The 26,847-nt window shown below is 36.8% G+C and overlaps 1 protein-coding gene across 1 annotated transcript in view; it reads right to left on the bottom strand.

The window, feature by feature from the left end:
- The window catches only part of LOC150095229 (orexin receptor type 2-like), a 74,329-nt gene extending 47,746 nt beyond the window's left edge, over positions 1–26,583 (bottom strand). Inside the window, exon 1 of the mRNA XM_090410625.1 lies at positions 26,170–26,583. Within this exon, the coding sequence (XP_090266751.1) occupies positions 26,170–26,583 (414 nt within the window). The remainder of the gene's footprint in view (positions 1–26,169) is intronic.
- Positions 26,584–26,847: the final 264 nt, after the last annotated feature.

Genomic DNA, 26,847 nt, shown 5'->3' with positions numbered 1-26,847 from the left:
TGATGTTTTGCTTGGACGCATCCGGTCTTGCATGGAAACAGAGACAAAGTACATTACGCCATGAATACCCTCTGTCCAAAACGAAACCGAACTTTTCAAAAATAGAAGAAACTAGTGACGTCACCTGTTGTATCTTTTTGTTGTCGAAAGCGGCAACCTTCATTAGTGTTGTGGAAAACGAAACAGCAAAAATTCTCTGGGAGTTTCGAATGCAAACTGATCGGCATTTGGAACACAATAGACCTGACATCACAATTATCGAACATCGACAGGTTTGGATTATCGATATCGCAGTACCCAGCGATAACAACATTAACAACAAAGAACTGAAAAAAAAATTACTAAATATCGAGATCTGGCAAACGAAGTTGGCCGACTGTGGCTTAAACACACCAAAGTCATCCCAATAGTCATCGGTGCACTTGGTGCAACTTCAAAGAAGCTGTCCAACTATTTACAGTACGGATGCACAGGCCGAGGCCCGCAGACCGCACGCGGCTCTTCGTTGATTTGCTGGCGGCCCGATTCACCGTGTACTATTTTAACTTTAACAAGTTACACGATAGGTAATTTTTAAAAATGGTACATGCGCAAAGCAAAGTAGCTGTGACGTCACGATTGCTTGTCTACTTACGATAATCGGTTAGTAATAATGTTAACAAATTTTATAATTCGTCTATTTGTCCTATGAGTATTTTGTTTTCGTAGGTGTGCGGTTGCTACAATTAATTGTCACCCCTAGGAAACGATAAAAAATAAATTCTACAATGGATAAAGCAGGGCCAAGTAGGAAACGCAAACTACAGGATGAAAAGAGGCAATTTCAGGATAGCTGGACCGAAAAATATGGTTTTGTGCAGTCGTTTAATAATACCGTGCGCGTGATTTGCAAAAGTGCTGTAGTCCTACCAAAAGAATACAATATAAGGAGACACTATGAAAGTCTGCATTCTACAGTTTCAAATCTACCCGAAGAACTACGTAAACAAAAGATTTCATTTTTGAAATGAGAATTGACAGGTCAGCAAGGGATGTTTACAAAACCTATTCAAGATTCGGAAATCGCAACAGAAATAAGTTTTGAAATATCTCGCCTTATAGCGAAAAGGTGCAGACCATTTACAGACGGAGATTTCGTTAAAGATTGCCTTGAGATAGCTGCTGAAAAATTTGTCCTGAATCAGCCAAAAATGTTGAGAAAATTCAGTTAAACAAGATGACTGTTCAAAGAAGAATCACTGCAATGTCGGAAAATGTAAAGGACCAATTAACATCTTATTCAAAGAAATTTGCCTATTTTTCATTAGCTATTGATGAATCAACTGACATTACTTCTACAGCTCAGTTGTTAATACTCGCACGTGGAATAACGCAAGAGTTTGAGGTAAGTGAGGAGCTGATTGGAATGAGTTCTTTGTCAGATCAAACGAAAGGTAATGAGATGTTCACTGGGCTTTTGGAACAGTGTTCCAAAATTGATTTAGATCTGACAAAATTATCAGGTATCACGATTGACGGAGCTCCTTCCATGATAGGAGCTAATTCTGGATTGGTAACATTATTGAAACATCATTAAGATGATGTTTATTATTTTAACGGTATAATAGAACACAGAAACTAAGTAAATAATTAATTTATTGACTTGATGCTGATATTTCGCTGGTATTATAACCAGCATCTTCAGAGCACAAAAACACTGTTTGTCACAATACGCGAGACTAAAACAACATGGTGTACTTAACCAAAATTGTAGCAGCAACACAAAGACTAGAATCCTGATTTTGGCGCCCTCTATCTGAAAAAAAAAAAACCGCTATCATATATTACTAGAGTCCTAGAAAAGTGCTAGTTTTTTCTTAATATGACTGTCACCCAGATCTTTGGCAAGTTAATACAGCCATATTTGTTGAGATTTGGAGTGTGTTTTAGGGCTTCTGTCGCCTCTAAGAACAATCTCTCTGATTTATATGGGTTTCTGTGTAGTACTTTTGTGTTTTTCCAGTTGATCCTGTGTGCAGGGGTATCCAGAGCATGGTCTGCTAGGCCCGACTTCCCATAATGATATTTCCGGACGTATCGTTTATGTTCGCTGATGCGGATATTCACAGTTCTTCCTGTTTGACCGTAGTAGGCTTGATTGCATGAGCAGGGTACTTGGTAGACTCCTGGATGTGATAAAGGAGGAATGCTGTCCTTGGGTGAGCGGATGAGGGTGGCTAATTTGCTACATGGTCTGAATGTGGTGCGTAGTTTATGTTTATTGAGGATTCTTGAGATCTTTTCGGATGTGCCTTTAATGTAGGGGATGGTGACTGTTTTGTTGTAGTTCTCTGTGGTGGATGGTGGGAGGGGTTTCTTAGGAGTGTTTAGTATTTTGTTTATTTTTTGTGGATTGTAGCCGTTGGCCAAGAAGGTGTGGCGTAAGTGAGTCAGTTCAGCAGTAAGAGCCTTGTCATTTGAACAGATTGCTCTCGCTCTATGGGTTAGCGTTTTTAATATGCCATATTGTTGAGAAGGATGATGGTGTGATTGTTTGTGTAAGTATCTGCCTGTATGTGTGGGTTTTCTGAAAACTGAAAATAATAAGGAACCATCTGGGAGACGTGTGATGAGTGTATCCAGGAAGGGCAGACAGTTGTTGGCTTCCAGTTCCATAGTAAAGTGGATTTTTGGATGTTGGCTATTTAAATGTGCTAAGAATGTTTTCAATGTGTCAGGGCCATGTGGCCAAATAGCAAGCACATCATCAACATAGCGTAGCCAAAGTGTTGGTTTGAGAGTGGCTGTATTGATTGCTTGTTTTTCCAGGCGTTCTATGTAAAAGTTGGCTAGAGGGGGAGAAAGGGGGGGGGGGCCCATGGCTGTCCCATCAATTTGTTTGTATATTTTCCCTTTCCATGTGAAATATCCTGCATGTATTGTGAATTTGAATAGTTCAAATATATCAGGGGGGAAGTGTGACTTCAGTAGATTGAGGGTTTCTATTAGTGGTACATTTGTGAATAGTGAAGTGATGTCAAAACTTACTATTAAGTCTGAGCTTTTTAGGGTGAGGTGTTGTAAGATGCTTTTTAGGTGTGCTGAATTTTTGACAAAGGAGGGAGAATTGTTAGTGAGAGTGGCTAGTAGCTTCGCTAAATGTCTAGCCAGTTTGTATGTGGGACTATTTGTGGCCAGTTTGTAGGGGTGTGCCTGGTTTATGAATTTTTGGTGATCCATAGATCCTCGGTGTTTTAACTCGGTGTTTTTTTTTCAGATAGAGGGCGCCAAAATCAGGACTCTAGTCTTTGTGTTGCTGCTACAATTTTGTTTAAGTACACCATGTTGTTTTAGTCTCGCCTATTGTGACAAACAGTGTTTTTGTGCTCTGAAGATGCTGGTTATAATACCAGCGAAATATCAGCATCAAGTCAATAAATTAATTATTTACTTAGTTTCTGTGTTCTATTATACCGTTAAAATAATAAACAACATGTTCGACGAACACATAAGTCTGTCCACACGATCATTAAGATGAGTTGATACAATTCCACTGCATAATCCACCAGGAGAGCTTGTGCCCTAAGAAACTTGGATTTGAACATGTCACGAAAGTTGTGGTTTCAACGATTAATTTTATAAAATCCAGTGGCCTTAATCACCGACAATTTAAAAAGTTTCTTGAAGACATTGAAAGTGAATATGGTGACTTAATGTTTTACACAGAAGTGAGGTGGATAAGTCGTTGACAAACATTGGAGCGGTTCCTAAATTTAATTGATGAAATTGAAATCTTCATGACTGAAAAAAACAAAAACGTCCCTGACATAAAAATTCCGGATTGGTTATGTGACTTAGCCTTTCTGGTTGACATTACTAATCATTTAAATACGTTAAATAGGCGATTTCGGGGAAAAGATCAATTGGTTACTCCACTTTACGGCCACATTTTGTCTTTTCAGTGCAAGTTAAATCTATTTCAAATCCAACTGAAGGCAGGGAATTACATCCGTTTTCCTAATTATAAGAAAGTTTCTGAAAAGTTCAATGTCAACTTCAAAACCGTGTATGTTGAAAAGATTGATAACTTGATATCAGTCTTCAAGGATCGGTTTTCTGATTTTAAAAAAGTGAAGCCGTTGCTAGATTTATTTAGCAATCTTTTTGCCATTTTGGCCGAAAATGCACCCGAATCGGCACAGCTTGAACTCATCGACATTCAAAACGATGAGAGCCTGCGAAATAAATTTAACGAAGGCAACTTATTAAACTTCTATCGTTGTGTCGATAAAAACAATTATAAATGGTTGCTAGATAATGCATTAAAATGTGCAATCCTCTTTGGCTCACCATTTTAACAAATCGAAAAATAGGAACCGCTTGACTGATGAAAATTTAGAATCAATTTTGCGGTTGGCAACTACAAAACTCGAACCAAATATCAAAACAATTGTCAAATCAATGCAATATCACGCATCAAATTAAATTCACTTATTTTTTATTACCTTTTTTGTAACAATTATGATAGGTATAAATAAAATAAACAATATATGGTAGATAACTTTCAAGTTTTTTTTTTTTTTTTGGCGGCCCTCCCATAAGTAACAGTGGAACTATGCGGCCCTCGGCCTTAACAAGTTTGTGCATCCCTGATTTACAGCAAATAAACATCAACGAAGTGACCCCATATGACCTACAAAAAACAGCATTATTGGGAACAGTGCATATTTTACGACGCTACCTGACGGACTATTGTTAGATTCTTGGGTAGAATCTGAATTGTTCTGCATCACCAGTTGTTGTTTATATGATATCTTGTTTTGACTGTGTATCAATTTTAATAATAATAATAATAATAATCAATGTCGTGCATCGCCCTCTGCGAAGAAACTCTGTTTAAGTATAATATGTTTGCTGTTTGTCAATGTTTCACAAAACCTTGTAAACTACATGAAATAAAAGTACGAAATTCGTTTTTGCTTAAATACGAGTATTTTGATTACAGGAATAATAAATGCAGTGCCAATTAGTAAAGTCAAAATAAAGGTAGATCCACAGAGTAAGAGGGCTTTAGATATCGATAAGGTTAGGCTGTTTATTTGACTTCCGGAACAGCTGGAATAAGTCTCTATTAGGAGATTTGCACTAAAGGAAAACATGTTCAGAGCATGTTCTTAGATGCAGAAGCACGAAGAGTGTACCGATACAAACTTTCTGCATTTCATATGTTATTTCAGTGGGAATATGAACGGTTGTAAACAGAATACATAAGACGTATTGCATTTACTGTGTGTATTACTACTAAAGGGTGTCCCAAAATTCACGCAAGATTTAAATTTAGCGCCATTTGTGCGGTAAAGTGTCCCCAACGAGAAAAAAAAAGACAGCTGACAGTTCAGGGTTATTAAAAATGGAGCGCTACACGAAAGAACAACGCATTTTCATTGTTGAGCAATATTTTAAAAATAATGAAGGTTTGGCAGCTACAGTTCGCAATTTTTGTACAAAATATAGTCGGAACAGTGATTTAACTTCATCAACTGTGAAAAGATTAATTAAAAAATTCAAGGAAACTGGATCAATTAGTGATCTTATACACTCTGGCCGTCCTTCAACAAGTCGTTCAACAGAAAACATCGAAGCAGTTCGTGAGAGTGTTGCTGAGAGTCCAGGAACATCAATTCGGCACCGTGGTCTTGAATTGGGCATTTCGAGAAGCTCTCTACAGCGTATTCTCACGAAAGATTTTCATCTTTATGCTTACATAGTTCAATTGACTCAAAAACTGAAGCCTACTGACCACACACAGCGAAGAGAGTTCGTTGAATGGATTATGGAACAACAACAAGTGGATGCTTATTTTTCGAACAAAATCATCTTCAGCGATGAGGCTCATTTTCATCTTGATGGCTTCGTTAATCGACAAAATTGTCGCATTTGGGGTGCAGAAAATCCACGAGTGATTGTTGAGAAACAAATGCATCCACAACGTGTCACTGTTTGGTGCGGATTTTGGGCTGGAGGCATCATCGGTCCATTCTTCTTCTAAAATGCGGCTGGTAAGGCAATAACAGTTAATGGTGCTCGCTATCGCGACATGATAATCCAGTTATTTGTGCCTAAATTGCAAGATATGGATGTGGACGACATGTGGTTTCAACAAGACGGTGCCACATGCCATACAGCCCGAGAAACAATTCAATTACTGCATGAGTCATTTCCTGGTCGTGTAATTTCCCCAGAATTGGCAGCCCACATCATGTGACTTAACGCCGTTGGACTTTTTTCTTTGGGGTTTTTTGAAGTCTAAGATTTAGGCTAACAAGCCCACGACCACCCACGCCTTGAAGGAGGAAATTGAGCGCTGTATCAACGAAATTCAGCAACATTTATACAAAACGGTCATGGAAAATTTCGACAAAAGAGTGCGTATGTGCCAGCAAAGCCGTGGAGGCCATTTACCCGATATGCTATTCCATGCATAACCCTATACTGTATACTTTATGAATCAATAAGAAATTACAATTTTTAATTAAAAACCTGTGTTTTCTATCAAAATTACTTCTTGCGTGAATTTTGGGACACCCTGTATTGTTGAAAATAGCGACAACAATAAATAAGCCATTCTACCTGTTAGACACGATATGGACACGAACGACGTTGAAAAATACCTCGCCGTTCATAATTCAAATATTTACAGTAAAAAGTAAAGCATATTCGTTCATACTAAAACTCTCTCTCTCTCTCTCTCTCTCTCTCTCTCTCTCTCTCTCTCTCTCTCTCTTAAATAATCAAACCAGAGATGCATTATGCACTTTCGTTGTCTAAGAGTCTTCATATTTATTCAAACTTATTTGCGTTTAATTTATATTAGCTGTGATACTAACGCTGTTGTGTTCTCTTTCAGATATTTATGAAATTAGTGCGTGGATGTGAACCGTTCTTTGATACTGAATAACAATATCTTGCACTGAGTACGATGTCGAACTGTTACCGTATTAAATTCATGAAATACTCGGAAAATTATTCTTATTTCGTGTTCTCTATCGACTCGCTTGTTATGATCGTCATTCGCGTGTAAAACTTAAACTCTAAGGATGAAATCAAAAAAAAAAAAAAGTGAAATATTTGATGTGGGAAAGATACTTGATTTCTAGAGGGATTCGTAATATGTTGCCCATACTGGTACTCATTCTTTGATGCATGAAAATTTACATCCATACGAACAGACTTCATTTGTCTGATCAACATGTCCAATGATTGTTTATCTCATCTTCCCTTTTGTGTTGGATTCCTTAGCCTATCACGGCCAACTATCCTGGATTTATTAAAATAAATAAACAAATTTGCTTAGTGTTTATGATAGAAGGGATTAATCTGCATTTTCTATTATGTCTGCAAATTACGTGTGTTTTTCGGGCCGGTTTTCATTTTTTTAGCAGGATTTAAAACCCCAATTTCCAGGAGAAAAACCCACTCTTCTTCTTCTTCTGTAGCTTTTCCCATTTAAACGGGGCCGCTGTTTTTGGTGAGTCTCCTCCACATCCTCCTGTCTTGGGCTGTATCCAAATCAAAATTCTTCGTCCTCAAGTCCTCCTCCACTAGCTCCTACCATCTCTTCTCTGGCTGTCCGCGCTTCTTCCTCTTTCTCTGCACATCCATCTGCATGACCTTTCTTCCCACACATTCGTTCTCCCTCCTCATCACATGACCAAACCATCTCAACCTTGCTTCCTGTATCTTCGCTCCTAAGTTCGTAACTTTCAACATAACGGGGAAAAAAAAACCACGATTTGATCAAAAAAGATCCAATAAAAGTTTGTCTCTCCTACGAACGATTTTGCTTGGATCTTTCCAAAAGAAAGGCATCGTTGATACAGACTGAGCTACGGAGACTGCGTATCGCCAATATGATTTTCAAACAATACATCGTTACCTGATACACGAAGCGTTTTAAGTTAGCTATGGCAGTATCCATGTTAGCAGTATAACGCTTTGTAAAGATTTTTATACTGTTAGTTTCAATGTAGCACAAATGTCTAATGTAAATGACATGTGACTGGTTTGTGGAGTGTTGCACGTTTGCTGTGGAACAATATGGCGGTCAACTGCATGTATACAGTAGTATATGAAATTAGCAAGCAAACAGTGAATAAAGTTTGAACATCGAGTAGCATTGCGACATGGTCCGGAGAAAATTGTATGGAAGAACTTAACTATTAATCACCACTTAGCGGAGCACCTTTTGAAAAGAAGTAGAACTTCGAGTGTAGACCAGACGAGTGTTTGACCATCGTGATGGTTATGTTGGAGCAAGAAATAATACCTAACCGATATTACACTATTACAGGCGTGTGGAGAGTATATGTTTAGAAGGACAAAAAGTGTGATCATGATCGAAATAAGGGTTCACACACTATCGTCATGTTTGCAATTTAAGTTTATCTGAATATTATTTCCCAATACTTATTTCTGTGTGATACAAATTAAAACTTCAAACTTTATTCCTTGAGTATATCAATGTTTCATTTTCCACATTCCTTTCCAAAAATTGAAAAGTCCAAACCGACTTTATTGGTAAAAATGTGTTAACTGGCGTTTCTTTAAATCCAGCGAAAGCTAGTTTAGACAATCAGTCACATACGGAGTCAGTTTAATGGTGTGCGTTCTCCGGCTGGTTTGTCTATTTTGAGGGATGAAAAAATCCTTCAAATTTTTCGCTTGCGGAAGAAGAAGAATCCTAACTCCTTTGTAGAACTATCTAACTCACGAATAATAGAAGGGAACTTTATTATTACAAAATGTCACTGCACTGTGCAGACATGCTGTGTTAGGAGAACGAATACAACTGTTTAAATACCCACTTCATGTGTTAGTACAGTGCTGGCATTATTGTAATCCCAGCCATTCAGAATTACATCAAAAGTGAATTTACTATTTATGGTTTCTAGTAATCTGATGAATCAATGCACGAACAAGTTTCATGGAAAATGAGCTTCATTATTTATGCTTGATGGAGCTAGGTGGAACTCTGTGCATTAATAACTGAAACATGGAAACGTAAACACATCGTAGTTATCAACTGCATGCCCTCTTAGGCCTGTATAAATTTTAAAAACAAAATCAAAATAAACTTGGCCACCTTCGCTGACACCAACGTACGCTTGAAACGTCTACAGAAAGATTGCTGACTACTTGTGATTCAAGTTCTTTCGGACATAAAATGTGAGTTGTCGTGGCATCGAGACAAGTTGACATTGATCAGCGTATATATGTCTTGCCGATTTACATCCAACGGCAACGTAAATCGGGAGGACATTTCAATCATACAGAGAAGTATGCAAATCCAACGATCAAGTGGTAACCAGACGAGAACATTGGAGTAGAAGTATAAAGTAGGATGTAAAGAGCCAACCAATACAGGACTGGATAAATCTACGAAAGGAGACCAACGGAAAAGACGGAAATCTTTGGCGCAAACTGAATGTCAAATCAGAGATAGCTGTATTCGTCACAACGAAGTGCTCATGGACTGGGAAAATAACTATGCTAAAAGCCTGTGTGTGTGTGTGTGTGTGTGTGTGTGTGTGTGTGTGTGTGTGTGTGTGTGTGTGTGTGTGTGTGTGTGTGGAAGATGGAAAATAGATATAAAAGATGGAAGACAGAAGCAAATAGAAAAGTGAAAAGTGTGCATTTAATAGATTTGTATTTTTACACGCGCGTCAAATTTTGCATTTCCAAGTCAGAAACTTTTGTAACAATTCAAATAGCAAATTGGCTGGAACTTGGTTTGCAGCAATATGACCTTTGTTGTCTTTGCGCTTATAAATCAACGTAGTAATAATATGTTCGTATTCCGATAAACGGACGAACATAATGAATCCAACAGATGCTTTGTAAACTTTGTAAATTAAAGTTTACAAAGGGATTCTAGGTCATTAAGAATCCTTCTTTGATTTGTTTGATTTATTCTTGTCGTGCCAAATAATTGTTTAGTTTGATTAGAGCCTGTTATTCATCTCGAGTTCGATGTGTTTGTGTTTATTGTCGTAACTCACAGCAGTGCGATATTCATTCAAAAGAAAATGCACTCTATTTAAAATATCCTTTCGCTTAGTGTAATCAACTGTAGTTTGTCCAATACACTCTCTTCGTCAAGTGTGTTGACGCTGTCAGCGTTTGTTTCTAATCCCGAGCTAGCTTCAAAGTGTTCCTCAATATTTATCGTTTCACTTACTGGATTACTCAGTTTGAAATAATTTCAATTTCATTTAAAATATTTAGATAAATGAGATAAATGTCATTTATCACATCTGTTTAACTTATCGCAATTATTTTCATCAAATAACAAAAACATCTCGGAAATTAAAAACTCAAAATGTTAACTATACCCTCTGTTCAAAAAGAAACCGAACTTTTCTAAAATAGAAGAAACTAGTCGCGCCACCTGTTGTATTTTTTTTGTTGTCGAAAGCGGCAACCTTCATTAGTGTTGTGTCAACTGTTTATGACATTTCTTTCATTTATTTATTTATTCATATGGAGTTTCCTCCCTTTTCTCCCCCGTCCCCATTTGGGCGACTTGAGCTCCCTCATGGAGGGTTAAGTATTTACGGCTGTAGATTCGTGTGTTCACGGGGCCAGTTTGCTTGTTTGCGGGATGAAAACCCCCAGATAATCTGATGGAAAAACCCTGCTGTCCACGGCTAACTTGGATACTATGGCTGAGGAAAATCCTTAAGTTCCTCACCTGGGCAACGGGAAACGAACCCAGGACGCTCGTTCCCCAGGCATATGGTTGTAAAGCGTATAGACACTACGCTAACCGCGCGGACATTTGTTTCATTAGAAGCCGAGTTATAGTGCGAAGAGTGACAGTGTGTGTTGTCGAACGGTCGGAAAATGAGTTTCAAACAGAGAGCTGCGATTGACTTTTGTGTTAAACTTGGTAAAAGTTTTTTACCGAAACACATCCAATGCTTCAAAAAGCATACGGTGATGAATGATTATCCCGTACTCAAGTTTACGAGTGGTTTAAGCGATTTCAAAGTGGTCGTGAGACTCTTGTGAACGACGAGAAGCCGGGCCGCCCAAAAACTGGACTGAGCGAAGCCTGAAATGGTCTGTGAGATTGACTGAAGATGAATTGGGGATTCCAAAGTCAACTATGCACAACATTTTGACCGAGAGTTTGGGCCTTCGTAAATTGAATTCGCGATTTGTTCTTCACAAGTTGACCGACGACCAAAAAATGTATCGAATTGAACACTACAACATCTCGTAAGGACTCAGACTTCCTTGAAACGATCGTTACTGGTGACGAAACGTGCTGTTTTGAGTATGAGCCTGAAACAAAGCAACGAAGTGTCGAGTGGAGACCACCGGAAGAGGTGAACCGAAAAAAGTCGCTTGGAGAAGTCAAAAGTAAAGACAATGCTAATGTGTTTCTATGATTCCAAGAGCATTATCCCCAATGAATTCGTTCCGCCTGGCCAAACGGTCAATGGTGAGTTTTATCTCGAAAGTTTGAAGCTATTGATAGCGAGAATTCGTCGCGTACGGCATGAATATCGTGAGGAACGACCGTTCGTCAAAACGCTGTCACTCTTGGCACCATAACTCGGCTTCTAATGAAACAAATGTCATAAACTAATGAAGGTTTCGCTTTCGACAACAAAAAAGATACGACAGGTGGCGCTACTAGTTTCTTCTATTTTCGAAAAGTTCGGTTTCGTTTTGGATAGTGGGTGTATAACGCGTGTAAATTGCTAGTTGTCATACGACTGGACGAAGCAGCACTTCTGTTTTCTGTCATGAATTACTCCGTTTCTTTTTTACAATTATTATGTTATTCAGAATGCAAAAGCGATGCCGCAGTGTTGCTCGGGTTATTTAACTCGTTATGTTGTATGAGCCATGGATAAGTAGCGATAAACTAATTTATTAAGAACATGTCGTAAAAGGCCTAATTTCATCATTTATTTAGTTAATTAGAATTTTATAATTTCTTAACTTCGTTTGAATACTAAATGAAATTTTTTCAGCTATTTCTTAATGGATTAATCGACTCTGAGTTAGATGCGCCATGTCGAACGGTAGCTAACTCGTATTTCTACGCCCTGTAAAATTGACTGCTAAACGCGGGCTAGCAAAAAAGGCCGAACCGATGTCACAGTGTGTGTGTGTGTGTGTGTGTGTGTGTGTGTGTGAGAGAGAGAGAGAGAGAGAGAGAGAGAGAGAGAGAGAGAGAGAGAGAGAGAGAGAGAGAGAGTGATTGTCTCCACGTGGGAGACGAATTTCATCGGTCTATGTGAGAGTGCCCCTTATTTGATGGAGGGCTGAAGTGGCTTGAAAATTTTCCATGTTTGGTTTTATAAGCAAATGGAAAGTAGCCCTCTCAGGATACTAATAGACAATACTCAAGGCTTACAACAGCTCTTAAGTAGAAGTCTATTAGATTAAATGTTTTTGAGATGTAGTTTCCATTCGAAATAGAGAAGTCCGTAGTTTGTTAACTATGGACAAAACAGAAAACCTGCCCAAATCAGTCAACTAACAATAATTAATTATAACGCTATTTTTCTAGCATATTATTAACTTATTTTTCACTTATTAAATTAAAAATATAAAATCATGCTCAGAATCAATAAGCTAACGCAAAAATTCTTTCGGTGTGGGAAAGATTTTCTGTTTTGTTTTGGACACTAAAGTTTTATACCCAGTGTAAGCAACCATAATCCATTTATTTGCACATAAAAAACCTCAATCTGATTACAGAATTCAATTACATCTGCTCTCGATAAGAAAACAAAGAATTATATTCAAAGAAGTGGGTTTGGGCAACCTCTTTCTTCACTATTAGCGAAAAAAGTAGTCCAAGTACGTAATATTTTTGTTAAGTTAATTAGCATAATAATTTCCGAAAAACACAATATTCCAATTTCCTGTCTGGATAATAAGAAACACTGAGCTTAACGTAATCAATGCTTTACATTATGAACATGCGCTTTTTAGGTTCTCAGAGGATGATAATCTGACTGAGGATGAATACTGAAAAGGTTACGTTATCATATTAGCTATGGTAACGGGTGTATTATATCCGTATCATGATATGCAATATATAAAGGCCTTCGTATGTTTTTCATAATTTTATAAAATAGCTTAAATTATTTAAAAGGTCGAATTATATTCAGCTGGATAGATCTTTTCTCCCATAGACTTGATCATACGCTGTCACCTGTTTAGTCTCCCTTGGGTCAGCGTACAGCATCTCACTCAGCGATCGCTAACGCATGTAGAGAATGATGGAGATTACATCGAAAAATGACAGAATCTCGCGAAAAATGAAGTACTAATACATTAATCTATTAACCTATTGTTATATAAATTATAGTTTCTTATAAAAATAAGGAAATATTACTTCGGTTCCATTCCTGGTGTTATTATTAAACCTTCGTATCATTATCATTATAAAATAACACAACGTGGATACTTCTGCGTGATAAAATTTGCATTTTAATGCAAGTTTTCCATTAAATAAACGTTTTTGATGACCTCGCTTGGAAATTATAACTAAACGTACATCGAGTCCTGTATTATACTCGTTCTCTCAATATATTTTCCTAGAGAACGCATCATCCTCTGCTCTGTTTAACAGTAATTCATTTCGCGGAGATTAAGTTTCATATTTGCTACGAAATGCATCAAATAATGCACTGTAGTTAAAAATAATCCCGTTGAATTAACGTACAGTATTAATATCTATTCCGAAATAATATTGTTACCGTATGAAAATATGAAATTCTAATTATACGTAGCTAAATGGAAATTGCTTTCAATTCCTCATTTGCCAAGAGGAATACTATTAATCTAAGTAATTTAGAAATCTGAAGGAAGGTGATTGCGTGATGGGTACTGTTAAGTAATCTTAACTGAATCTAGCTCGTCCAATGAGTTATGTCTAGAAAAAAGAAGAATAAATAAAAACAAAATGATAAATTCGCTAATGCCTTTTATTATTCAAAGTAAGTAGAAGTGGCCGCTTAGTCCTAGCTTTTCGAAAGCTGTGGCAACTTCACATTTAGCTATGTTCGGTGGTCCACCATCCACATTATTATTATTATTATTATTATTATTATTATTATTATTATTATTATTATTATTATTATTATTATTATTATTATTATTATTATTATTATTGGGAGTGGAATATTAATATTTATCAATTTAAATGCATCGCAAGACAATACGACAATCTTTCTATCTGAGTATTTAACACCTTTCAATCAGAATCTATTGAACCATGCAAGAAAAAAAAAACAGAAAAAAAGTATCAATTTTTGTGGATCAAAGACGGCAAAATATTCTTGAGAAAGTCACAGCCAGAGTGAAACAAAATACTCCAACTTAGTTCAATAAGAAGATCTGAACACAACAAAAATGGATGTGAACCATTAGATAGATGTAATTACACCAGAACACATCAGTAATTGTACTTTCGAATCGCTTGATGCATGGAAACAACACACAGTACAAGCAAGAGGCCTGTCAATCTTGCATATTAACATCAGAAGCATTCGAAAATATTGGTTATTGTTACAGGCTTATCTGAGGAATTACTGATATTATTGATATATTGATTCTTACAGAAGTATCCATAACTAATGATGAAGCGACTGCTTTCCAAATTCCAGGCTTCCAACAACATAGATCATGCCACCAAACAAAAAGAGGAGGTGGAATATTAATATTTATCAAACATAAATTAATAGCAAAAGAAACGTCCTATCAGTTTGAGCATGCTGAAACCCTTTCCCTCGAAATCACTAATACCACCAATAGATAGCATCCCATAATACTAAATGCTATTTACAGGCATCCAAACCTAAACAATATAAAATTCTTGCACGAACTCAATTGCTGGCTTTCAAGCCAAGAAATATGCTCAACCGAACACCTAATGATAATTGGTGACATAAAAATAAATATTGCAAACGAAAACCAGAACAACACTGTACAATACCTAGACACGCTATCCATGTATAATCTAATACCAACAATAACATCATGTACTAGAGAAGAAATATTCGGAAATACTATCACTGCTTCCTGTCTAGATCATATAAACGTCCAAGCACCACCAAATAGTTACACTGCATCAGTCATAAAGTGCAAAGTAGCAGACCATTACTTCACTGTTCTAAACCTGCACACCAAGACAATATCCATGCAATGTCCCACAGAAGAACAGCGACAGAAAACAATAATAAACGAAGAAATAGTCAACCGCGAAATAAGAAAAACAGACTGGGAACACCTGGCATCAGATTCAGCAGATATCTTATACAACAACATTAAACTCACACTGGAGGAAATATATAAGAAAGCTACAAAGAAAGTCCGAATTCGTTCAAAAACAACACAAAATCCTTGGATAACACAAAACGTAATCCTAGAAATACACAGAAAGGACGCTTTATGGAAAGAATTAAAGTGATATCCAAATAACACAGCTTCAAAAACTGAATATAAGATAACAAGGAATCGCCTTACAACACAAATCAGATTTTCAAAAAGAAGTTACTACAGCGACAGACTAATCTCTGCACAAAACAACATGAAACAAACCTGGCATCTGATCAATGAGATGCTAGATTGTGTTCTCAACACCACCGCCTCCGAAACCATAAAACACAACTTCATGAAAGACCCAAAACTTATCAAACAACTAGCAAATGACTTTAACCAATACTTTGCAAACTCCATCCAAGAACTGCACGAAAATATTCCCCCAATCACAAAATGTGATCCTCCACTTGGACCACAATCAAAACAGACACTATGGTTCCCAATCATAAAAGAAGCAGAACCTCTCTCTGCAATACATCAAATCAAACCAAACAAAGGCCCAGGAATACATGGTATCATACCTAAAGATATAAAGCAACATGCAGCTTGCTTAGGTCCAATCCTACTAAAATTAATAAATAAAATATTTAAAACAGGAGAGATACCAAGTATGCTAAAGACCGCTATAACCATACCCATATAAACATGGAAAAAGAAATTTAATCAGCAATTACAGACCCATAGCAACATTACTAATTATCAATTAAATTATGGAGCGCATCGTACTGAAGAAACTCACAGCATACACTGAGACCTTTCATATTATCCCCAAAACACAATATGGTTTTCAGAAAAATAAGAGAACAAGATCTCTCTTGGAATACTTTACAGACCTATTTAATACCGCCTTAGACAAAAACAAAATTGCCATGGTAGTCTTTATTGATCTAACTAAAGCATTCGATACACTCACACATCAAACCTTGTTAGAAAAGCTGAGGCATGTTGGAATAGACGGGCCTCTTCACAGGTGGTTTACAAACTACCTTCAAAATAGAAAGCATATCATACATATCAGGTCAAACCGAAGCAGAGAGCTACCAGTAACCTGTGGAGTACCACAGGGAGCTGTACTCTCCCCAACTCTATTCAACATATACACGCACGATATTAATCAGTTACCACTCAAAGGTAAGATATTCCAATACGCAGACGATACAGCAATAATATCCATCCATAATAACGCAAGCATAGCCTAAACAAATATGCAACATGACATAAATCTGATCATAGACTGGCTCACGAAAAACTCCATACACCTAAACGCAGAAAAGACAAAATTAATAATATTCAGAAATCCACTACCTTCACCAGTTGATAACAAATATATACCCATCCAACATCCACTTTCCAACATAAAACATACACAGAACAGCGAAACCACTACAATCACTCAGGTTGAAACGATACGATACCTTGGAATTTACTTCGATGCAGATATGAACTGGAACAGCCACATAAACCATCTACACAACAAACTCCGAACAATAAGTGGCAAACTCTACAGGTTAAAAGACAGAGTTCCTATACGGCTAAAAACTAATATACAAAGCACTATGCCAAAATATACTAAGATACGCTATAACAACGTATGCTTTATGTGCACCCTACAAATTAAATAGATTAATTTCACTACAGTACAAAATGATAAAACTGATCTTTTGGGAACAAAGAGAAAATAACGACTTTATTGTCTCTATACGTGGCACCACCTGTTGTATCTTTCTGTTGTCGAAAGCGGCAACCTTCATTAGCGTAACTGTTTATGACATTTGTTTCATTAGAAGCCGAGTTATAGTGCCAAGAGTGACAGTGTGTTTTGACGAACGGTCAGTTGTCGCGATATTCATGTCGTATGCGACGAATTCTCGCTATCAATCGCTTCAAAAGTTCGAGATAAGCTCACCATTGACCGTTTGGCCAAGCGGAACGAATTTTTTGTGGATAATACCCTTGGAATCGTAGAAACAAATCAGCATTGTCTTTACTTTTGACTTCTCCAAGCGACCTTTTTTCGGATGCCCCTCTTCGGGTGGCCTCCACTCGACACTCTGGTGCTTTGTTTCGAGCTCATACTCAAAACACCATAACGATCGTTTCAAGGAAGTCTGAGTCCTTACGAGTCCTTAATGAGGCCCTTGTAGTGTTCAATTCGATACATTTTTTGGTCGTCGGTCAACGTGTGGGGAACAATTCGCGAATTCAATTTACGAAGGTCCAAACACTTGGTCAAAATGTTGCGCACAGTTGATTTTGGAATTCCCAATTCATGTTCAAGCAATCTCTCGGACAAGTTCGGGTTTTCTTTGATGAAATCACGCACTTTTTGGATGTTAACTTCCTCAGTCCAGTTTTTGGACAGCCCGGTTTTATGTCGTATTTTGAAATCGCTTAAACCACTCGTAAACTAGAGTACGTGATAATCGTTCATCACCGTATACTTTTTGAAGCATTTGATGGGTTTCGGTAAAACCTTTACCAAGCTTAACGCAAAAGTCAATCGCAGCTCTCTGTTTGAAACTCATTTTCCGACTGTTCGTCAAAACACACTCTTGACACTATAACTCGGCTTCTAATGAAACAAATGTGATAAACAGTTGACACAACACTAATGAAGGTTGCCGCTTTCGACAATGAAAAGATACAACAGATGGCGCCACTAGTTTCTTCTATTTTCGAAAAGTTTGGTTTCTTTTTGGACAGAGGGTGTACATCTTTCCATTTATTATCTATTAGTAGTATATTAATGGTTAGCATTCTGAATCTTTGCGTGTCGATAGTCACAAATACCAGGAGTTGGACTGAAGTTCGTCTTATCAAGAATTAGTTACAAATAACTTAGTGGCATAGTTCGTAATGTTACAACAGCTTATAATTCAGTTTACGATTTCTGTGAGTTCATTCGAACTCTGCAGTAACGTCATCTGCAAATCTTAATTAATATTTGTGTACACGGAAAGGAACATGGTGTACACTTACAATCAATCGAATCAACAAACCAATGTTAACACGCGTTGTCATTAGGAAACGAATCCAAAGAAGTTGTTACCAAGACTTTGTTAACTTCGCGAGGAGCGTCTCTGTTCAGACATCATCACAGTTACTTAAAAGGCCGGTAATGCGAATGAATGACTGCCTATTGGGCTTTCGCGCCAAGAGAAAGGATACGGAGTGTCTTTGTTCTACGCTCCTCACACTCTGATGGGTCATCAGGGACAGTTGAGCCTTCTCCATCAAAAGTTTTCGTTAAATCTCACATTAGAGTTTCTGCGTATTTGTTCTTGTTAGAGGGGTGTTTATTGGCTCACTTAAGTCTTCGAATGGTTCGCTGGTTCCTTTTGTATTTGAATTGAAAACGTGTTCTCCAGGCAGTTGCGTTATCTATTCACTTAGCATTTAAGGAAACTACAGCGACTCTGTCGCGAGAGGGAATTATTTTCCATATCCTAGTTACGTAAATTTTTACGGGATACTCCTGTATTTAGGATAATAAGAAGGAAATATATGGAGAGATAGAATTTAACACGCAGTCTTGCTTTAATCTCCTCTTAATTGTCTGTTTACACAAAGAAATAGAGGTTTAAGTCATAATGATGGGAAAGTATTACAAATCTCCCCTTGAGATACTAGTAAATCCTCAGAAAATTTAAATATCTTGAAATAGTATTCTTCTGGAAGTACTTTGCTACTGATGCGTTTCTTGCTGGAAATTTTCAAATGTCATTTACGCTTCATAAAGGTTCACGCTTATTAAACATATACGCAGGATTTAACAAAGGTATCAACGATGAAGAATTAATGCGATGCAGAAGATGCAGTAAACAGAATCCGCATAAAAGGGAGCAGGCAGATGCGGTAGAAGATGCAGAACATAATATGAAGACTGAGAGGAATATTGTTGGTAGAGAACGCAAGTGGCAAGAGTCTATTACATATCACACATTAGAATTATATACAAGAGCTGCCCTTCTTCATCCATGCTCAGGGGTAAGAAGAGGAGTAGTGGTAGTCTGTCCCTTAACGGCATCCAAGGAAATACCTACAGAAAAGACATTATGCACAAATAGAGGATTTCTAGGAAAGCAACTGGAGCAGTCAGTAAGGGAAAGATCATTCTGTTAAGCGAACAGCTTCCTTTGGATAAAATCTCGAATTCTGAGGGAAGCTTTTGATGCGCCACCCCCACCCCCCAAATGTGAATTTATAAAGTGTTAGGAGTTTAATAGAAGAGAATTAATGTTTAATACGAAAAAGATTACCAAGGGATTTTGAAAGCCCAAAAGGCTATGTGAAACGGTCTGTTTGTACCAGAATAGCTTACATAAGAAAGTCACCACCCCCTTAAAAAAAAAAAAAAAACAGACCATTTCACCAAACAGACCAATCCTATTGGATATTAGTGAGAACAATTCACTGACGAATAGGAGAAAGAATCCAAGTGAAAGAACACATCCGTAGTGTGCTGTGGTGAGAGGAACTCGTTCACAAGGTTACTGAGGAATTTACTAGTCATTGATTAATAACAAAACATAAGTGCTGAATATTCTGGGGATGCCTAACTGTTGCACATAAGAACTGAATGTCCCTTAAATTGTGAACAACCAATATATAATTTTCCGGTCAATATTTGTTTCTTGGCTATCTTGTTCTTCGTCATTTAAATTTCTTTAATTTCTTTAATATCCCAATGATTCTTCAAACTCCTGCACGCTAGCATCCTTTACTCGTACAGCAAATCAAATTTATTTCCACAACAGCATCCGATCCCAGGTGACCACTTTGAAACTCGCTTGCTGCACAGAAGTTTAATTGATGACAAAAGATCTTCGCTATACTTTCTCAAATACTTCGTATTTTCTGTAGTAAGCGAAGATCACGTGTTTCTAATTTATGCAATAAATTTTACTTCAATTAATATTACCTAGAATAGGACACCTTCAGGAATAGTGGTCTGTTAAAAATTGTACACTATTGAGTCGTAAATCTCTCGTTTTAGTTGCGGGTGTAAAAAGTGTGTACAGAAGATTAAGGCCTGATAAACCATATTGAATAAATAATTCGTGTCTAAATAAAATTCATCTTTAATTAACTATAAAATGTTTGCTTCTCTGATGTAAGAAATACATACAAATCTAAATAGTCGAATAAGTGATGTTGATTTTTCCATTTGGAAAGTTAAGAATAGGACGAGGCTTCTAATTTTCTAAGTGGAGTGTTAACTAAAAATATTAAGCAATGATTTCTAGATAAACTGCATAATTTCAAAGCCAGATACTAATATATCTTCCTTCCACCATAAGCATAAACTTGGGAAGAAAGCAATCAGCTAGAGATAACCGGGAATAATTTGGAAAATATGATTTCATTGATAATATAATAGTAGAAGATACGCTATTTAACTTTCATACTAAAACTCAGTGTAGATATACCTCATGAAGTTCTTATAAAACGTAAATAATTCTATGACGCCCTCTCTCATAACTGTTCTATTATGTTGAATTTAATCAGCTATGAAAAATTCACCTCTGTTGATAAAGAACTTGGTATACGTTACGTACTGACATTATTATCATTATTATCATTATGTTGATGCTAATGTCTTGAAATTCAATAATTTATGAAATATCATAAAAAAAAAACCTAGATTTTCTTTCCTAGTTTTTGGCAATGGATTTCTGCAATGGATTTCTGATAGAAGATTTTAGAAAATCAAAACGACACCATTAAGAACAAACGCGCAAGCGCGCTGACTAGCATTTATTATACACCATCGCCTTGGACCCACAGAAAATTTCATAGTTACTTAATATTACATATTCTTCCCTATGAGTTGATCTACATTTACAAAATTAGCTATTATATGATATTATATCATAGTTGAACCTGTTTTGAAATGATTCACCAATAATTATATAAATTATATACAACAGTCCGCGCGGAACGCTTCGCAACCATGCGCCTCGGGAAGGAGTGTCTTAGGTTCGATTGCCGTTGACGACGCGAGGAGCTTAAGGATCTTCCTCAGCCATAGCCAAGTTAGCCGGTCTTGGGCGTGGACAGCAGGGTTTTTTCCACTAGTTTATCTGGGGTTTTTCATTCGCAAGCAGGCAAACCGGCCCCCCTGAACACACAGGCTACAATCATAGGATACATCGGGAGGCATTGGGCAAACCACCTTATCCTCAGGACGGGTCCAGCTTAGAAGAGCTAAGGATAGCTCCGTAACAGGCCACTAGGCCTAATACGTTAATTGAAAAAGAAGATATATAACACATTTTAAATATTTTTTAAATATTTACAATATAAAGTATAGTGGAAATAGATTAAAAAAAGTAAAATTTATAAGTAAATCTAGCAGCTAATCTTTTTAATTGTTCCTCTGAAGCCAAAAATGGCCCATTGGAGATGTTTTTATAGATATTCAAGATGCGACTTCGAGAACTTTTCATGTAGCATCGACTGTTCCAGACAGACTGGCAGTACAAACTACCAAACCACACTCAAGGGGAAGCAATAAAGGCATAAACTAATGCAATTAATAATTTCCTTGTGTTTTAATATCCTCTACTTCAGTTTATAAATAGGTCTATCGATTTTTACCCAAATTGCTGATGGAAACAAATAAAATCAAAACAAACTTATGTGACTTTCTATATCACATTTGTGTGGTCTTCTTCGTTTTGCACAGCGTCAGTAGTAATCACCAGTTTGACGACAACGATATTCTTTTTCTCATACTTATAAATGGAGACTGAGTGTCTTATGACGCACAAGATAAGTGTATAGAAAGTTTAATTCTTTCCTTTGTTTCATTATTCTGTGAAGTGTAATAGTTTAAGCTATTACTACAGTCTGCGCTTTAAGAGTGCTTTGTTAGTAATATCATAGAGAATAAAAATAGGACAGTAAGATTATCGCAGAAATTTTCCTCACTAACAGAGCGTTAACAAATGAGAATTGACATTTAGCAAGTTGTACGTTAATGCAAACCACTCTAAACAAGTGCGTTTTTACAATTTTTCCCGATAATTCTTGGAAACTTCAATTAGTAAAAGCTCAGCATAATTATTGGTTAGTGAGACTTCTCTGTATTAAAAGATATTTATCACATTAACGTCTTGCGTATTAATTAAGGGTTATACTCCAAGGATGTCGGTATGCCTTGCTCATTGAAAACAATTTTATTTATTCAAATTAAATGGATATTGAATCCAACATTGCTCCTGTCATGAAAGGTATGCTTACGCTTGGATCCGCTGAAACGTTCATAGTTTCTCTATTCGGCATGAAACTCTTGTAGTTTCTCTATTCGGCTTTGAAACAATGTTGGATTCAATATCCACTTAAGTTGAATAATTTTACATCACCGAAGTGGTTTTCAGCAATTTTATTTATATTGTATAATTTTACAGATTGTTAATGTTTTAAGCATGACCCCCCTTCTTTTTTATACTGCAATTTCGAAGACAATAATGTGCAAGTCAGTCATTACATACTTTTTTCTTTCTAGGGAAAAAAACACGAGATATTTAACCTCGCAATTCAACAACCAATAGACTATAGAACACATGCACTCCCTTTCGAATATATAATATACTAGTTAGGATGAGGAACATCATCTCTTATCTAGTACGCCGTTGGAATGCACTCAACGTCGACAATGGTGAAAGAACAGCATCGCTGCTTGCTGATTTCCAAAGAGAAAATCGTAAAATTAAAAACAAATAAATATGTAAAAACTGAAGCATTAGCTGCGCTAATTTGCTATTTTAAACAATTCCTAAGAATTTTACAACCTACTTTTTAAGTTGACCGATCATCATAACCTTTCTAACATAGAAGTTAATTCGTGTACACCAGTTTAATTACTTTGCTCACCCCCCCGTCCCCCGAATGTAAGCTGCAAAGACTTATTTTTGGAATATGCAATTCTTTGACTTCACATCTTATTCGTTTGAGATGCATTCTCAACATCTGGGAATAAAATATGCTAACTTAGAATACTTTCAGTCAGCGAAAAACTGCTAATCATGTTAGGAATAAAAAATGAGCGGGGTCATTGTCATTGAGAATCTAATTTCTATTTAGTTTTTCATTTGCCCATTAGAATTAGCTGTCTGTTAGTCTTTTGGAATATATTCATAATATACAATACCACATTGATAAAAAAAGAAGTGTAATAACAATAATAATAATAATAATACATTTTGCACGTGTGAGCTATAGTTTTTACAAATTTCTCACGAAATCGAATCACACGTCTTAGAGTTAATATACGAGAGTGGTCTGACAAGTTCTTGGCCTAACAATGAAAAAACGAATTTATAATTTCAAAATTATTTTTATTTTTCAACATAATCTCCCTTAAGACTAATACATTTATTCCAGCGATGCTCCAGCGCCATTATCCCGTCCCTGTAGTGGTTCTCAGTAAGACCTGCAAAATACCAATCTACAGCTGCAATCACCTCTTGATTCGAAGAAAAACGCTGTCCAGCGAGGAAGAGTTTTAGTTTTGGGAAGAAATAGAAGTCTCTTCTGGGGAATAGGGTAGATGTTCCAGCAATTCACAGTGCAGATCCCTTAATTTTTCCCATTGCCAAAACACTTTTGTGCATTTTCCTGATGAAAGATGATTTATTTCTTCTGCAAACTGGGTCTTTTCTCACGAATTTTTTCGTCTAGTCTGGTTAAAAGATCGTAATAATATTCCCCGGTTATTATTTTACCCTTTCAAGATAATTAATAAACAAAATGGCTCCAGCATCCCAAAACACCGGTGTCATGATCTTTCCTGCTGATGGAACCGACTTTGTATTCTGTGGTGCTGAACAACTGGCTTCTGTTTTGATTGCTGTTTGGATTCTTTTGTGTATTGGTGAATCCAATTCTCATCCATAGTAATAAATCGACGCACAAAATCAGTTTTATTCTTCTTAAAACCCTCCAAGCTTAGTTCAGAAATTTTCATGCGAGTACGTTTTTGATCTGCTGTGAGCAAGCGCGGCACCCATCTTGCGCAAAGCTTTTTCATATGCAATTCTTCATGCAAAATATATCCTACACGTTCTTTTGAAATGCCTATAGTCTAAGAAATGTGACGTACCTTGACTCGCCAGTCATTCAATACCATATCGTGCACTTGATCAATGATTTCTGGTGTTGTTACACTTGTTGGATGTCCTTCATGTGGATCATCTTCAAGGTTGGTACGGCCACGTTTAAACTCGGCAGCCGATTTCTTAATTGTCGAAAACAAAGGAGAAGAGTACCCGTAAACTTTTATCAACTTCCAATGAATTTCGTCTGGCGTTAAACATTCTTTTACAAAGAATTTTTATAACCTCCCGATACTCCATTTTATCCATTTCAAGAGAATCAGACAACACTTTTGTTTCAGACAGCTGTATAAAATAAACTACTTGATAGAATGACTTGCAATTTCATATGGATGCTTAAGGCGGATGTACCAACTTAGAAAAAAAATCTTTTGACGAAAGTGTTGCCATCTATGGTCGAGGCCGAGAACTTTTCAGACTACCCTCGTATTTTAATAGTACTGCCATCGTGTTGACAAAAGCAATGCTAAAGATTGTAAGCAGATAGTAATGCCTGTAATCGTACATAATGTACAGGTAATAGTAATTCACAGTAGTTGGAGCTTTTAAGCCCCAGGACCTGCTAAGTATATTTGTCTTTCGGAATCATAATTTTAGGATAAAGTGGTTAGTCTTATGCCTAAATACTTCTATATGTAAACTGTATTTTCCTTGATCACTTGCAAGACCAAAATACCGAGCAGGGAGGAAACATATCCACCTGCATATCAGACCGGCTAACTTACTTTCATTTGAATTACCCTAGTAAGGGTTCTTCGCGATTTATACGGGATTTGAACCGTGTCTTTTCAGCCATAGTACTTTGTCGGAACTAAACCGTTATCCTTTCTCATTAATGAAAAACAGCATCGGTTAGAGATTTCTTGTATAATTTTTTATGAAGTATGGTTTCTACTTTCAGCATAATGGGGAAGGCAGTGGAAGGTTGTAACTCGATTCCATGGCTGATAATCTAAATGAAGTTGTTGAATAACAAGAAGAGTTGAGTGTTTTTGCATGAGTAAGAATTTTGGATAACAAGATTAAAGTAGCGATCTGTCGTACTTAATTCTGACACGAGACACTAATACATCCTTTATCCACAGTGGATATGAAGTGTGTGTGTGTGTGTGTGTGTGTGTGTGTGTGTGTGTGTGTGTGTGTGTGTGTGTGTGTGTGTGTGTGTGTGTGTGTGTGTGTGTGTGAACATTTAAGTTGGGACAAAGGTCTTTTGTTTATCATGCATGGAAGCATTCTAATCACAAGTGTAATTAAGTGTCCTTTCTCTCTCGCAGTTTATAATTAACTGATGAAAGTTTCCCTGAGAAACAACAAAAACTCTAATAACAAAAGCACGCGGTGAACTTTTAATGTCATCACAATATGGCATCTACTGCCCCGGATGCATAGTTTGACAACATTGTTACTCAACAGCAAGATAACCCGCATGCACACACACACATGTTACACACACAAAAAGGTAAAACTAATTAACGTCAATTGTTCTCCAAATTAATATTATTTATTGAATTCAGAAGCATTTTATGGTTAATTATAGCAACGTTTAAAACATTTCTTGACCGTTATGTAAATAGACTCTTAAATCGCGCGCGTGTTTTGAAAAAAAAAGTATGAATACTTTCAAAAAATATACTGCAAAAATTAACAATTGGGTTCAACTCACCTGCAAATAAAGAACCAATTTACACAGCAGACTACCAAAGAACCACGTTTCTGTTACATCCCATAATACAGACGGTGGAAGGCAAATAAGTATCACCAAAAAATCAGCCATAGCCAAATTCACGATAAAATAATTAGTCACAGTCCTCATGGAATGATTGCGATAGACAGAAATGCATACCAGAGCATTACCCACCAGCCCCACAGTGAACACAGTAATGTGCAATGCTATCAATACCCATTCATAAGGAGTAGGGAAAATGTAAGCCTCTATCATCTCGATATAGTCTTCATCCGGAACACAGTACTCGTTTGTACACACAATAGATGTATTGGAGCTATTTGACGTGACATTCTCCACTTTAGGGACGTTCCATGCACTGCTGTATTCGTCTAATAAATACAAATCATCCATTGTGAAGAGGAAAAAAGTTTTCTCTGTTGGTCTTTATAAAATATCGTGCAGAAAATACTGATCATTCATGAACCACTTGCAACTGCAATGATCTCGGTAGGTGGCGTTGCAGTCGTAAATAATTGAAGTGATGGACTTTAAATATTCATCTAATGATGTAAGAGAGGCTTAAGTAAGTAGATCTTTCTGATGACCGCTTTAGTAACGGTAGTTGCCCCTGGAGATAGAGAAAAGTCAACGAACTCTGCACCTGGAAAAATAATA

Source organism: Typopeltis vanoorti, chromosome 20 (genome assembly GCF_054136105.1).
Source record: "Typopeltis vanoorti isolate ZY-2024b chromosome 20, IOZ_Tvanoo_1.0, whole genome shotgun sequence".
In the NCBI taxonomy this organism is placed as follows: domain Eukaryota; kingdom Metazoa; phylum Arthropoda; class Arachnida; order Uropygi; family Thelyphonidae; genus Typopeltis; species Typopeltis vanoorti.
Note: the sequence above shows the minus strand (reverse complement) of the source record. Positions and strands in the feature narration are given on the sequence as shown.